This window comes from Lissotriton vulgaris, chromosome 6 (genome assembly GCF_964263255.1).
Source record: "Lissotriton vulgaris chromosome 6, aLisVul1.2, whole genome shotgun sequence".
In the NCBI taxonomy this organism is placed as follows: Eukaryota; Metazoa; Chordata; class Amphibia; order Caudata; family Salamandridae; genus Lissotriton; species Lissotriton vulgaris.
The window spans coordinates 1,596,964,896-1,596,980,976 of NC_141694.1; the positions used below are offsets into that span (position 1 = coordinate 1,596,964,896).

A 16,081-nucleotide genomic window follows, 5' to 3' on the forward strand; every position below is an offset into this window, starting at 1 on the left:
CAAGGGGGTACCATTCAGAGCTCTGTTAAAAAAAATGAAGACAGCAGTGCGGGTTGGGAAGGGGGGGTCCTAGTTAATTGTTTATCTGGGTGGGGGGGAGGGAGGGCTAATGAAACATATGCAGCATTTCATATTTGGGCGCCGAGAGGAGACAGCAGAAAAACTGACTCCAGTGGAAAGGAGCCACGAGCTGGGTGATGGGATACGTTGCCTATAGATAAGGCCAGAATATATTTGTTTCATGATGTATAATGACACAGCTTGATATTAAATGCCAATAAAATCTGTTTAAAAAAACTAAAACTAAACCCAATTGGCATCTCTGGCCACAAGTCAGCCCCTGGTTAATGGTACCACAGATACCCAGGGCTGCAGCACTTATTGTGCCACCCTTGTACCCTTACACTCGCACACTGCCTTTACAGGCTGCGTGCCTTGGCACAGAACAAAGTGAAGAGTCGGCATGGCACACATCTGTGTTCCATGCCTAAAACCCACTGCCCTGGTATAAATCAGTCACTCCTCTAGCGGGGTGCTCTATACCAGTGGTGCATGAGCCCTGTACCCCTACAGTGTCTTAGGCCATTTTTAGACGTAAGTGCAGTACTGCCGTTAAGAGAATGTGGTGCTGAGAGTTTGTCATTATGAACTACACAGCACCATAATGGCTACACAGAAAACTGAGAAGTTTGGTATCAAACTTCTCAGCACATTAAACCCACACTAATGCCAGTGAGGGAATTAATGAAAAATGCACGCAGAGGGTGCAATACATGCTGCAGCCCTTAGGAACCTCTTTAGCATCCATCCCCTAGGTACTAACAGGAACCCAGTGCAATTCTGTCAAAATTGCATCGGGCCAAACATGAGGACAACCATGTGAATAAGTGGCTTCTTTCTTACACTTGGGTGGGACTTTACAGGAATCCTGTTGTTTTCAAATGACAATGCAGCTTTCACTCTCTGAAGCTGCTTTGGTGCCACGAGGCATCAAAAAGGTTACAGACAAATACATTTGTTTCCTATCAGACTTGCACACTTTGAACTTCATCTGAGTTTGAACTCGATAAGTGCAGATTTGAAAACAGCCTGCTCAACAATTACTTTTTGATAGTTGGCTTCTAAGGTCGTGTTTGGTGTTGTGTACTTATATCAGCACTCAATTAGATGCTTGTGTAGGAGAGATGCTAGCGTTGAAGTGTGATATGTGTTTAGATTAACATATTTCGTCTTCCTTTTTTCTTTAAGGGGCAATGCAATTTTCAACGGTAATCAAGGTGGAGTTTATATATTTGGTGATGGAAGAGGACTTATCGAAGGAAATGACATATATGGTAATTTTATAAGTTAAATATTTTCCTTCTGTTCTACAAGTGTGTGCTAGGCATCCTTAAACCTGTCTTGTCTTATTAGGTAATGCGCTTGCAGGAATACAGATTCGAACAAATAGTTGTCCTATCGTCCGACACAACAAAATACATGATGGACAGCATGGTGGCATTTATGTGGTGAGTTTAAAACTCCAGCTCCTAAATAAATACGGGTTTCCTTTTTTAAAGCAAGAGATCGTGAAAGTATAATCTGATAATTTGTACTTGTTCATTTTTATTGCGTTAAATCTGTATCCGTTTATCACATCCTGTTAATACATAATGTATTGGATAAAATGCAGAATGCTACATTAAGGCCTATTTAATTCTATATGGAAGAAGTGAATGGTGGTTTGGCAAAGCACAATGAGATACATAGCTACAAGCATGTCTAATTTAGAGGCAAGCAAGGAAAAACTGGAACCCAGTAGTGATGGTATTGACTGCTCGGCTCAGTATTGGAAAACAAAGGAAATATACATGTAGTGTGGGTGTGTAGAGGAGGAAACTGAGTGAGGATAGGCTTGTTTTCCTTTTGCCAAAACAAGTGAATGATACACTTGAAATAAGTGGTGCATATGTAGTGGAATTAATCATGTTGTATGTTGCATTCCAATGTGCATATGTCTCCAGCAATAAATCTTCTCTGGATTCACACACTTGTATGCTTCAGAACGCCAGATTGAAGGATCCTGATCACTGCATTGGTTTAATCACTTCTAATTTCTTGAGCCACTTAAGAAGGATAGGTCACACAAACGTTGTGGCTCGGCACCGTTCCTTTTCTCAGTCAAAGCAACGTTTCAGATTATTGAACTAGAAGGCTTCACTGAGTTGAGGATTCTTTTTCTTGAGCTGTTTAGGTAATTCTTTTGTGATTTTAGAATAGTGTAAATCCGCTCATAGGAGAGGACAAGGTAATTTTGCATTTTGATTGAAGAATCCTTATTTAATATGTTTAATCGCTGCTCAAATATTTGCTTAGCCTTGCATTTTGAACTTCGAAATTGAGGGACAGTGAATCTGCCAAGCAAGTAGTAGTACACTCAGTGCCCTCCTGCTTCTTTCTGATGCATACTTCGAAGTTCAACTGCTGATCCACGTCCTCACCGATGCATCAGACACCCAGGAGGAGGTGTTACCGTACTTACAGAGGTGAGCCCAGTCTCCCCTGCAAGTAACGAATCCCTAGACCATCCACGTGCCCTCCAGCACCAATACCCAGAGTACCAGACTCTTTGCAGCATCCAAGACTAGACCTTGCAGCATCCAAGACCGACCAGTTAACAAGGGACATCAGAACTGCAGAAGTTCTCATCCATAGTGGACCAGCTGTCCTGGTCGTCACCTGAAGCAAGTTCATCTGACACCTCAAAGCACCTGTGCACCTACTATGTCCCTAGCACCTGGAGACTCCCAAGACTTGAGCTCACTTTTGAGTACCGCTGGACTCGTCCCACAGCCCCTGTCTGCTGCCTCTTTCTGTGGGCTCACCAAAAAAAAGTGCCTCTGACCGCCGGGATCTGGCAGACTAAAGACCACTGTACACGAGCCCCTCAGCCTGAGTCCAGAACAACTGACCATGCATCCTGGCTCAAGAGACCCTAAAAACCCAAGCCCCCCTTTCGGTTCTAACTGAGCGGCTCTCCAGTCTACGCTTGCATTTTTTTTGTCGCAGGAACGGTTTCCCATTGGCTTCAATGAGCAGCCCGACATCAAAACGGACCTCTGTATCCGGACTCCCCAGAGCCGACCTAGGTGACCTGTTGGTGCTGTCCTGGACCTTTGCCCCTACTTACCTTAAGCCTGGAATAAAAGTCCTGTAAATCAATGACGAGCAGTCCTGTTCAGTGTATGTTTTTCCCCATTTGTTAAGATTACCACAAATACAGTATTGTCTATTTAAATGGTAAAAACCTCTCTTGAAAAGTGCTTAACTGATCATAAAGATCTTTGTGCATAGAATAATATAAAAGATTGTGTTATTTTTCTAAATTGGTGTTGGATTTCTTTGCGTGTGTGTCCCATTTATTGTGTGTTCGAGGCATGTGGGCTGCTGAATTCATATCTGTGCATAGATCGCGCCTAGTGTTGGGTCCGGATGATTGCACATTGTTGTCCTGGAAGAGTCTTCGAAGTATCACGAGATAGGTGGCTCCTCCCCTGGACTACAGTGCGCCTGGGCATCGCCTCCATCCCCAGATTGTTTTTTTCCGCCATTGGGTTCGGATGTGTTTCGGTTCCCTCTGTCAGAATCGATAGTTGTTAAACTTTTCTAACTCGAGACCAAAAGGTCTGTAGGCTGAGCGTCGGTATCGTTTCGTTCGGGTTTCTTGTCTGTTTCTCAGCTCCGAACTCTTGCTACCCATCCGCGTGCTCTCGGCGCGGACGGGCCTACTCTACGCTCCAGCCATGGAACGAACTCCGTTCAAGAGGTGCCCGGTGTGCACCTCCAAGTATCCACACCTCGATGTGCACCCTGTGTGCAACAAATGTTTGTCACCGGACCATGACGAGGCCAGATGTATGGCCTGCTCGAAGTTCCGGTGTAAGAAAACTCTCAAGATTCGTCGGGCCGCTAGACTCCAGGCCCAGTTATCGGCTACCCCGGCGCCCCCGCCAGACAACATCTTCGAGGAATTTGTTGAAGACGACGCCATACAGGTTTCGGACTCTAGTCCCGCGTCCGAGGGGGATGCCTACGACGCGGGTGATGAGGACTTTGACGAAGCCGGCGACGAGGTAGGGGACGACGATAGGGCCATTGCCACCGTGGGGGATAGCTCGGAGGAAGAGCATCCCCGAACTGACTCAGGGGTCAACCCCCTTCATGCGGCCCAGGTCGAGGGATCGCCTTCGGGCCTTACCCAAGACCTCGTTACTAGTCCAACAGCCCCGCCTCCGGGCCCGGTCACGGACATTTCTGAGGCGCCACTCCCGTTAACAAAAACGAAAGTGAAGCCATCGGGATCCACTGCCCCGGTTTCGAAACCGAAAGTGAAAGCTGCGCTGGTGCAGAAGGCTCTGGAGGCGTCAACTTCCAAGCAATTCAAGATGGCCGACTTGAAGAGCCACGCCAAGATGGCCGACCCGAAGCCCTCAGGGTCGACGCCGAAGGCGAAGTCGACCGGCGCGGCTGCGTCGGCGCCGAAGATGGTCGTGGTCGATGACCCGAAGAAGGCTCAGAAGAAGCGTCAAGGCGATGCCGCGGCCCAGGCTTCGCCGGCGCCGGCCCTCGGGGACAAGGAACGTGATGTGTCGGCTCCGAAGAAGGTGCCTTTCGCCGACCCCCGACTCGGGGAGATCGCTCGAGCCGGTCAAGCCCTCTCCAGCCTTAACCAAAAAGGTCACGGAATCCCTGCAACGGCTTCGAAACACTGTGGTTCCTGAACCAGGAGATGTGGCGCCGAAGCACACACCTAAGCCCGCGAAGGCGCAGACGCCTATCCGCTTTACCCTGCCGCCAAAGTCGACGCCGAAGGCTTTCGCTCCGAAGCATGGGGCAGGCGTGCCCTCGAAGGAGGTCTCGACGCCCAAAGCGGCATTGGTGGTGTCGAAGCCTCGGCTCCAGCCACTTGCAGAGGAAGAGCGTCGAGAGGTCATCATCGACGCCAATACTGGGAAACTGTCTCTCCTCAAAAGAAAAATCACCACGGAGCCGGTGTTGGAACATTTTCGGATTCCTCTCAAAAATAAGAAGGATTCTGCGGGTACTTCGGCCCCGATAGAGCCTATGTCTCCACAAGCCTTAGAACACTCGCCAACGCGTTCCAATGCAGGGGATGCTGACGATGAGGAGGTCGAGTACAACTATCCGGCGTACTCGGATCCGGAGGAGGAACATGAACCTTGGTCTGCCGGAGTCGACCCAGAGGACCCGCAGTCGGGTCAGGAACCGCAGCTTTTTGCGGCGAAGACTTCCCCGACGGAGGACTCGGCAGCCTTCAACGCCTTGATTGAAAGAGCTGCAGCTAACCATGATGTCGAGCTGCACTCAGACCCTGTGGATGTGGACTTTTTGTTTGACACTTTCTCAGTGGCTGAAAAGTCAGTCAAGACACTGCCAATGCTCAAGGGAGTGCTGAAGCACGCGACGGAGGTCTTCAAGGAGCCCACTCGGGCGCGTGTCATCAATCCTCGCATTGATAAGAAATATAAGGCAGCGCCCTCGGATCCAACATACATCAAGGGACACTTGCCACTGGACTCGTTGGTTGTATCCAACGCACGAAAGAGGGCGAACTCGCAGACCACTGGTGACGCTCCTCCCCCAGACAAAGAGTCGAAAATATTTGAGGCCTCAGGGAAACGGATTGCTGCACAGGCAGCTAATATTTGGCGAATCTCAAACACACAGGCCCTACTTGCACGCTACGATAGGGCTCATTATGACACCTTAGAATCACTACTGCAACACTTGCCTGACCAGTACAAGGAGGCAGGAGAAATGTTAATTCAGGAGGGAAAGCTCATCACAAACGCTTCCATCAAGTGTGCGCTGGACGTGGCTGATACAGCCTCCAGGGCCATCAACACTAGCGTGTTGCTAAGAAGACACGCACGGCTTAGGATATCGGGTTTCAAACCGGATATACAAACAACCATCCTGAACCAAACAGTTAATCCTGACCACCTGTTCGGCCCAGAGGTGGATGCGACCCTGGAAAAGATGAAAAAAGATACAGACACTGCCAAGTCTATGGGGGCCCTCCAGTCTCAGCAGTTTCGGGGTGATTCCTTTCGCCGCTCCAATACCAGAGGCATCGCAGTCCACACAGTATTATAAAAGTAATACCCAAACCTCATACACCAACAAGGATAGAGGTGGCTACAGAGGCAACAACAAGGGCAGGGGACGTGGAAACAGCTCCAGGTCCACCACCGCCAACAAGCAGTGACGTCTTGTCACTGCCCCCCGACCACACAACACCGGTCGGGGGGAGACTCCAGCAGTTCCTGCCCGCGTGGAAATCCATCACCACGGACAGGTGGGTCAAGTCTCTTATCCAGTACGGTTACTGTCTGGAACTTACTTCCACTCCACCAAACATACCTCCAAGGAGCCGTCCTATGTCCGGCGAGCACTTGCACTTGTTGCAGCTGGAAGTTCAAGTCATGCTGCAAAAAGGGGCAATAGAGCTCGTCCCTCTGCAGGAAAGGGGAACAGGGGTTTACTCCCTGTATTTTCTAATCCACAAAAAGGACGGATCCCTCAGGCCCCTCAACTGGTACATTCTCTCGGAGCACTTCCATATGCTCACGTTACAGCAGGTACTCCCTCTGCTTCAGCAGGGGGACTTCCTGGCTACGCTGGATCTAAAAGATGCATACTTTCATATCCCCCTGCATCCTTCCCACAGAAAGTATCTCAGATTTACGATTCAAGACCAGCATTACCAGTTTAGGGTTCTGCCGTTCGGGGTCACCACAGCGCCAAGGGTCTTTACAAAGTGCCTGGCGACTGTGGCGGCGCATCTACGACGCCAAAACGTCCACGTCTATCCTTATCTGGACGACTGGCTCATTCAGGCAAAAACAGAGCAGCAGTGCGCCGAACACGTGTCCCGCACCATTCATCTCCTGCACGATCTGGGATTCTCTCTGAACTTCCAAAATCCCATCTCCAGCCCGCCCATGTACGGCAGTATCTGGGCGCGACGATAAACACTCTGGCGGCCACTGCGCAGCCAAATTCAGTGAGAATCGCCAGTATCCAAACGCTGATCCAACGATTCAGGCCCCAGCACTCGCTTCCAGCGACAGTGTTCATGCAGTTGATAGGCATGATGGCCTCCTGCATCTCCATTGTCCTGCACGCGAGACTACATATGCGTCCGCTTCAGGAGTGCCTAGCACGTCAGTGGACTCAGGCTCATGGGCAGCTAACAGACCTAGTGTTGGTGAGCGGTCGGGCGTACAACTCTCTGCATTGGTGGAATCCACAAAACCTTTGCAAGGGCCGACCGTTCCAGGAGCCTGTGCCACAGATTATCCTGACAACGGACGCTTCTCTCCAGGGTTGGGGAGCTCATGTACTCCACTACACAGTGCAGGGACTATGGACACTACAGCAAAGGAAGATGCACATCAATGTGTTGGAACTGATGGCAATCTTCATGGCCTTGAAGGCTTTCAAAGTACATCTGTGCAACAAGGTCGTGTTGATCCGGACGGACAACATGACAGCCATGTACTACATTCAGAAGCGGGGAAGCACACACTCTCCGCAGCTGTCTCATCTGGCTCAGAGCATGTGGAAGTGGGCCATTCAGAGGAACATCTTCCTCATGGCAGAGCATCTCCCGGGCAAGGACAACCAGATGGCGGACCTGCTCAGCAGGCACAGCCATCAGATGCACGAGTGGGAGATACATCCATCAGTACTCCGACCGTACTTCCAAAGGTGGGGTCATCCAGAGATAGACCTGTTCGCCACAAAGGAGAACGCAAAATGCCAAAGCTTCGCCGCCAGGTTCCCACACCCGCAATCACAGGGCAATGCGATGTGGATGAACTGGTCAGGCAGATTTGCGTACGCTTTTCCCCCAGCACCTCTGATACCGCTGGTGGCACGCAAGCTCAGGCAGCACTCGATGACTCTCATCCTGGTTGCTCCAACGTGGGCTCGCCAACCGTGGTACACCACGTTTCTGGAACTCTCCGTGGTACCGCATCAAAAGCTTCATCTCACTCCCAGCCTTCTGACGCAGAGCCATGGCGACATTCAGCACCCAGATCCGCAACAGCTCAACCTGGCGATCTGGCTCCTGAAGTCCTAGAGTTTGGCTACCTCAATCTTCCTCCCGATTGCATGAACATCATTCGGTAGGCAAGGAAGCCCACTACTAGAGCTTGTTATGCGGCTAAATGGAAGAGGTTTGTCATTTACTGTGTTAACCACGATATTGACCCGCTAGATGCTTCCATTCAAAACATCATTTGTTACCTGTTCCACCTGTATCAATGCAATTTGGCGTACTCTTCCATCCGCATTCACCTGTCTGCTATGGCAGCATACCTCCAGAATAGGCAACACCTGTCTCTTTTTAAGGTCCCTGCTATCAAGGCTTTTCTGGAAGGACTCAAGAGAGTCATTCCACCAAGGACCCCACCAGCTCCAGAATGGAACCTCAATGTGGTTCTTACAAGACTGATGGGTCCTCCTTTTGAGCCACTGCACTCTTGTGAGCTTCAGTTTCTGACTTGGAAGGTTGCTTTCTTAGTAGCCATTACATCGCTACGGAGGGTTAGCGAGTTGCAGGCGCTCACCATCCAGGAACCTTTCTTCCAAGTACATGCTAACAGGGTTGTGCTCCGCACTAACCCTAAATTCTTACCCAAGGTTGTATCTCAATTCCATATGAACCAGACAATTGAGTTGCCGGTGTTTTTCCAAAACCCAGAGACGCTGGCGGAGCGAATGCTCCACACCTTGACGTTAAAAGAGCCTTGATGTACTACGTGGACAGGACAAAAGATTTTCGCAAAACCAAGCAGCTTTTCGTTGCTTTTGCCTCACACCACAAGGGAAACGCTATCTCCAAAGCTGGGATCGCTAGGTGGATCGTGAAATGCATTCAAATCTGTTACGCTAAAGCTAAACGCACTCTCACTATCCCCCCCAAGAGCCCACTCCACCAGGAAGTTGGGGGCCTCTATGGCTTTCCTAGGTAACATTCCCTTAGAAGATATTTGTAGGGCAGCCACATGGTCTACCACACATACTTTCACTAAACATTACTGTGTAGACGTGCACTCCAAACAGCAGGCAGCTGTTGGTCAGGCTGTTCTCAAAACGCTTTTTCAGACTGCTGCAGCTGGCACGGGCGGCCGCCGCTAATGGAGGGACTGCTATGTACTCTATGCACAGATATGAATTCAGCAGCCCACATGCCTCGAACTGCAAATGCTACTTACCAGTATGCATCTGTTCTTGGCATGTAGGGCTGCTGACATTCATATCGCCCACCCTCCTCCCCGGCGCCTGTAGCAGCTGCAGTCTTCATATATGTATATGCTCATAGCATGGTCATCACTCACATACTTCACTCCATCTCTGCCAATGGCTAAAAACAATCTGGGGATGGAGGCGATGCCCATGGGCACTGTAGTCCAGGGGAGGAGCCACCTATCTCGTGATACTTCGAAGACTCTTCCAGGACAACAATGTGCAATCATCCGGACCCAACACTAGGCGGCGATCTATGCACAGATATGAATGTCAGCAGCCCTACATGCCAAGAACAGATGCATACTGGTAAGTAGCATTTGCAGTACAACAAATGCTCAACACTCTCCTTTGATTAGCCTAAACTGCTCGATCATACTACTACAAAATGGAGTACTCTTGAGTTCTTAAGAAAGCCCTGTAACCCAATAAGGGTTACCTGGAGTCGCTGCACAGTGTACTTTCTTTTAGTGCACTATATACAGAGCCAGCATCCATCACTTAAAACAGGCTATATAGCCAATCTTTTTACATTACTTTAAAAAGTAGAAGGAAAAAGGTGTCAAACCCTTAAAAGCCATTAAAATAAAATGAAAAGTGACCTTTTAAAAACGTCCTTCACGGACTTTTTTCTTAAGTGAGAGATGATAATATATAACAAAGTAGCTGTTTAGGCTGCAGCATTGGAAACCATGAGAATAGGACACTGCACCTTTAAGGGCCTCTTGACCGCCAGTGTCCCAACATGACCTTCAGGTGGCAGTTTACTCAGTTCTTTTTTTCTAACTCCTGCTGACAGGATCCTGGATCAGAGCTTTGCATTATTAAGGCTTTTTGTTTTGTTGCTCAAAAGTCTTTATCTCAGACTTTTCATATCTGAATCACTTGACATCCTTCAGGGCTTAGAGTATTTTTACTGACAGGAAATATCTGCAGTTTTTCCGCACAATCTCAACTCTTTTTTTCTTCCGACTGGAGTGTGGTGGCAAAATGGAAAAAACAGACCTGCTCAGGATCTATATCTTAAGTTTGCAAGACTCTCATGACCCCAAGATGTGTTGTCACTGCCAAACCCTCCCCAGGTGCACTTTGAGAGCGAGAGAGAAAATTCACCTCCATGGCCAAGTGGAGCTTCACAGAAGACCAAATGCCCTGGCTGGAGTGACTTCAGAATGCTGAGGAGAGACTGTTCCCTCTACCAATGCCCTTATACCCCGCTCGGCGGACTCCGGATGAGAGTGATCCAAAATGTGAAGTCCTGTCAAATTTGTTCCTGTTTGACGTCGAAAAGAGGCCCAGCACCTACTTGTTAAGTGTCAGGATTGTTAAAAATGTTAAGAATACTTGCAAAAACCGTGGAGGAGAGCACCTTTGATGTTGAGAGGTAAATGGATATCGAGAACTCCATTCAACCTCCTTGATGAGACAGATGAAAGCGCACAGACTTCTTTCAGAGTCTGATTCAGAGTTCTCCAAGACGATTATCCATCCAATCTGACCTCTTCAGTGACCTTTCCGGATTTGCCAACACCCACTTAGGCTCCAATTGATTCCACTCCTCCCCAAATTCCACTCCACCTCAAGCACCGCTTTGACCTGAACCAGTGATCTCACCGGTACTTCCGCTGCCAAAACTACCAGTCAACCGCTTCTCAGCCACCACAGTCTTCTGCATCAGTTGCACCTACACCATGCAACCTAGATCTTGCTCCCGTCACACTAAACCTTGCAGCTATATGTCTAGTGAGACTGAGAGCCCACCATCATTGTCATCCAAAGTGTCACAGACGCTCACACTCCAGATGGGAAAGATACTGTACATCCAGTTCAAGATTCTCGTATTACAACGTCTTCTTCAGGATTGTATTTCCCTACCTTAATGGATTCTCCTGCACAGAGAATATCTCCTATAGATATTAACACCTTCCCCTAGGTACTTTTCAGCAATGCTAACAACATTAATTTAGATTTTGAGACCACTACTACATCCACGTCGGTAATTTTTGAGACACTTTATCAATGGTCTACGGCTATCCCACTATTACCTTTGGTTTTAGTCCTCTTGGACCCAGCTATGAAACTTTTTGAGTCTGCAGTAAATGCTTCTCTAGCCCACCTACGAAAGATATACGGTCCACCAAATCAAGATACATATTTTCTTCTAACTGGTCCAATACCAAACTCTTTCTTCGTTTCAGCTGCTCGGAAACTTTGTGCCTACAGTACTTCCTGACAAGAAAAGCAAGAAATTGGATTCAGTGGACAGAAAGATCTGCGTAACCTCGCAGTTTCTATGAAAGTTACAAATGCAACTGCTCTTATGGAGCACTATGATAGCTTTTCTTTGGAAATCCTGTCAATAGTTCATAGAAGATCTTCCTAGAGACTGATGTCAGGATTTCCAAGAGATCGTTTACGAAGGAATAAAGGTGTCAAACCAAGTTATCTGAAAGAAACAGGTTAGTATTAGATTCCTTACCTTAGAATATCCCCGGGCGTCATACTGGATCCGGAAACTTTTTCGTAGCAGTACACCTGCGCGTCGGTAGGCGTCGTCTGCGGGACCGCTTCCGTCATTGGCGTCGTTTGTGCCGGGGTGATGTCGCCGGTCACTTAGACGCCGCCCTCGCGCGCTGACGTCAGTTCTTCTTTTTTTTTTCCCGCACCAGCTAAGCGCAGATCCGGAGATGTAGTACCCTTTAATCATTTTTTGACTAAACTTTGATCTCTTGATCTGTTTTTCGAGTTGATTGACTCAGACGGTGCCCGTAGAGATGCCCTGGTTCAAACCCTGCTCCAAGTGCAGCCGATTGATGTCTGTTATCGACCCCCATCGCCGGTGTCTTCAGTGTCTAGGCCTCGACCACGACGACCGAACCTGCTCCGACTGCCGGGCCCTGACGTCCAAGACTAGTCGGTCCCGCAAGCGGCTTAAGCTCCGGCAGTCGGCCCGCACCGTTCGAGGTCCAGGTCCCACAGGAGGTCGAGGGACCGGTCGCGGGGTCGGAGCCCTCATAGCTCCGAGAGTCGGCATCGGTCTTCGGGATCTAGATCCTCAGGTAAGAGGCATGAGAGGTCGGTAAGGCGTCATCGCTCTTCCGACCCACCCAGACTCTCGCGCGGCGTGGCCGGGGGTTCGAGTAACACCACCCACGCGGCTCTGACGGAGTCACGGGCTACGCGGCCTGCCTCATACCTTCCGGTCCCTGGGCATGACGCGATGCCGGAGGAGATCGAGCGCTACCTCATGGCCATTAAGTCTCTCTCTCTCTCCAGCGCCGGGTTCCGCGGAGCCTTCGGGCCCAGCGGCCCCGGCTGGGGGGGCCTAGCGGGTCGGGTGCTTCGGCTCCTACGCAGTCGGGTGCTTCGGCCCCGGCGGCGACTTTGGTCCTGGCGCCGCAGGCCCTCAATGGTTCCGGATACGGGTCGTCGCCGGTTGACCTCACCGGCACCGGCCCCCAGGGTGTCGCCTCCGGGCGCCACCGTCCCCGATCCTACCCTCAATTCGGTGCCGCAACGGCGCCGCTGGGTGCCGCTGGGCGCCGCTCTCTGCATTGTTTGGAGATTTTTACTTCCACGAACCGGCCCCATCCTTTAAACCTCAATACTAGGAGATGGGTGACAAGGGGGATTGGAAGGAGTCTGAGGACCCTCTGGCACTGGAGTGTCAGTCTCAGCAGGACTGGACAGGTGAGCTTGGGAATGCTAGTGGGCTGGACACATCGCCAGACACTGGTTTTGTCTCCCCTCCCACTGTGGCTTCGGAGGAGGGTGCTGCCTACAGTGTGGTGCTGATGCGGGCAGCCAAGGCCTTGGACTTGGAGCTCCCCATCGCGGCCGTGAGGACAAACCTCCTCACTGAGGTCCTTAAACCGCAGTCAAGCTCGGCTGAGCCTCTGCTTCCGTTTAATGAGGCCTTGTCAGACGATCTTTTGGGCACTTGGTCCAAGCCCGCTACAGGTCAGCCTGTAAATAGGAATGTGGCAGACGCCGGCTCCGGGCGAACCTTGCTTCCTGTCCACCCACCCCACCCCACCCCCGAGAGTCTGGTCATCCAGGCCTCCAACTCCCAGACCGCATTCCCGACGGCCCCGCCCGATCAGGAATCCAAGAGGTACGAGCAATACAGTAAGAAAGTAATCTCCTCCCTGAGTTTAGGACTGCGGTCAGTCAACACCGCGTGCCTCTTGGGCCGCTACACCCACTCTCTGTGGGACACGGTTGAAGACGTGCTGCCAGGATGTCCAGCGGAGGTCAGGACTAAACTCACCCAAGCCCTTGCAGAGGGTCGAGATGCAGCACGGTTTTCTATCCAGTGTGGACTGGATACCACCAACTCATTGGGCAGAGCGATGGCAATGACGGTGGCGATTTGTCGCCACGCCTGGCTGAGGTCTGCCAACTTTTCGGCCGATGTCCAGAACACCCTTATGGACATGCCGTTTGATGGCCGTCGCCTCTTTGGCGACAAGGCAGACCATGCGCTTGAGCGCTTTCAGGACTCCAAGGCTACGGCCAAGTCCTTGGGCCTCTCGGCCCATGCCAGCAAACGGGTGCCTTTCGCTCCTTTCGTGGCCAAGGAAGGGTCGCTCCCACACATGCTGCCAGCCACGCACCGCAGACTAACATCCAACGCAGTGGCGGCCATGGAAACCGCCATGGCGGTGGTCGGGGAGAACGGCGAGGCCAGTCCACACCTTCCCCCGCAGCATCCGCCTCTAAAGCCTCCTTGTCCGTGCTTTCAGGCCCATGTGACGCCAGTGGGGGGGCAGGGTTCGCCATCACCACTTCACTGGCGCGCTGTCACTTCGTACAGGTGAGTGTTGCAAATTGTCCGAAGGGGCTACTACCTCCCCTTTGAGACGACCCCTCCAGCCATGCCACCGCAATACCACCGCGTGTCGGGGGACCACTTGCAACTTCTGCAAGAGGAAGTTACGGCCCTCTTGGCCAAGGAGGCCATCAAGCACGTTCCGGGGTCGGAAGTAGGGTGTGGTTGTTACTCCCACTACTTTCTGGTACACAAGAAGGGCAAAGGGGGCCTACGCCCTATCTTGGACCTACGGAAGTTCAAGATGCTGACACTGGCTCAGGTCTTAGCTGCCCTGGACACAGGACACTGGATGGTAGCGTTGGACCTGCAGGACGCTTATTTTCACATTCCCATCCTGCCGGCCCACTGGTGCTACCTGCGGTTCATGGTAGGCCACGAGCACTTTCAGTTTACCGTGCTCCCCTTCGGCCTTTCCTGCGCCCCACAGGTGTTCACGAAGGTGATGGCGGTGGTCGCAGCTCATCTGCACAGGTTAGGGGTTTCAGTCTTCCCCTACCTCGACGACTGGTTGTTGAAGGCGGGCTTACCCCAGACAGTTGTCAGCCACCTCCAGAAAACGGCAGACCTCCTGCACCAACTGGGGTTTTCCATCAATGTGCCGAAGTCACACCTGTGCCCCTCTCAGAAGCTCCTCTTCATCGGAGCGATTCTCGACTCGGCGCAGTTTCGGGTTTATCCTCCGGAATAGCGGTTTTGGGATATTCAGGCTCTGGTTCCAATCTTGCTGCTTTTATCCCGGGTCTTGGTCAGGTTGACGCTGCGGCTTCTGGGGCTGATGGCCTCCTGCATCCTTCTGGTGCATCACGCCAGGTGGCGGATGCGGGCTCTGCAGAGGGACCTGAAGTTTCGGTGGGCCCAGCATCAGGGCAACCTGTCCGACCATGTCCTGATCTCTGAGGGCACTGCGAGACAGCTGCAGTGGTGGTCCACGGACCGCGATTGGGTCAGCGGCAGGTCCCTCTCCTTACCCCAACCGGAGCACGTATTTGTGACGGATGCGTCCCTCCTAGGTTGGGGAGGCCACATGGGAGAGGCGGAGATCAGAGGCCTCTGGTCTCCGGCGGAGTCCCGGCTCCATATCAAACTTCTGGAGCTGAGGGCGATTCGTCTGGCACTGAAGGCATTCCTCTTCTCTGTCCGGGGGAGTGTAGTGCAGGTGTTCACGGACAACACCACCGCCATGTGGTACTGCAACAAACAGGGCGGGGTGGGGTCGTGGACCCTCTGCCAGGAGGCTCTGCGCCTCTGGCAGTGGCTGGAACTTCAGGGCATGACCCTGGTGGTTCAACACCTGGCAGGTTCTCTGAACGCCAGGGCGGACAAACTCAGCAGTCGGTGCATAATGGATCACAAATGCCGTCTGAACTCAGACGTTGCGCAAGGCCTCTTTCAGCAGTGGGGAGAGCCTTGGTTAGATCTATTCGCCACAGAAGAGAACGCGCAATGTCATCAGTTCTGCGCGTTGGAATTTCCAAGGCGGCACTCGCTCGGAGACGCTTTTCGTCACGAGGGGAGTTGTGGTCTGTTGTACGCCTTTCCGCCTATACCACTTCTGCCCAGAGTGCTGAAGAAGATCAAGCGCGATCGGGCCCAAGTTATCCTTGTGGCTCCGGACTGGGCATGAAGGTACTGGTATCCCGAGCTACTCAGTCTGTCTGTCGGTCCCCCAATTCGTCTGCCTCTTCAGGAGGACCTTCTGTCACAGCAGCAGGGGACGGTCCTCCACCCAAACCTCTCTAGTCTCCACCTACATGCTTGGAGATTGAGCGGAGGCCATTTGACTTGCCTCCTGAAGTCTGGACTGTGATTCTTGCCAGGCGTCCCTCCACTAAGTCGGTATATGCCTGCAGGTGAAACAGATTTGTGGCATGGTGCACAGCAAAGCCTGTGGATCCTCTCTTTGCCCCTCTTTCTGAGGTTCTCCTCTTC

The 16,081-nt window shown here is 51.5% G+C and overlaps 1 protein-coding gene across 2 annotated transcripts in view; it reads left to right on the forward strand.

Moving 5' to 3' along the window:
• FBXO11 (F-box protein 11) overlaps positions 1-16,081 on the forward strand; it is a 517,411-nt gene that overhangs the window by 243,894 nt on the left and 257,436 nt on the right. For both annotated transcript variants that reach the window (XM_086927768.1, XM_086927769.1), the window contains exons 13-14: positions 1,249-1,334; positions 1,414-1,508. In XM_086927768.1, coding sequence (XP_086783894.1) covers positions 1,249-1,334; positions 1,414-1,508 — 181 coding nt within the window. The remainder of the gene's footprint in view (positions 1-1,248; positions 1,335-1,413; positions 1,509-16,081) is intronic.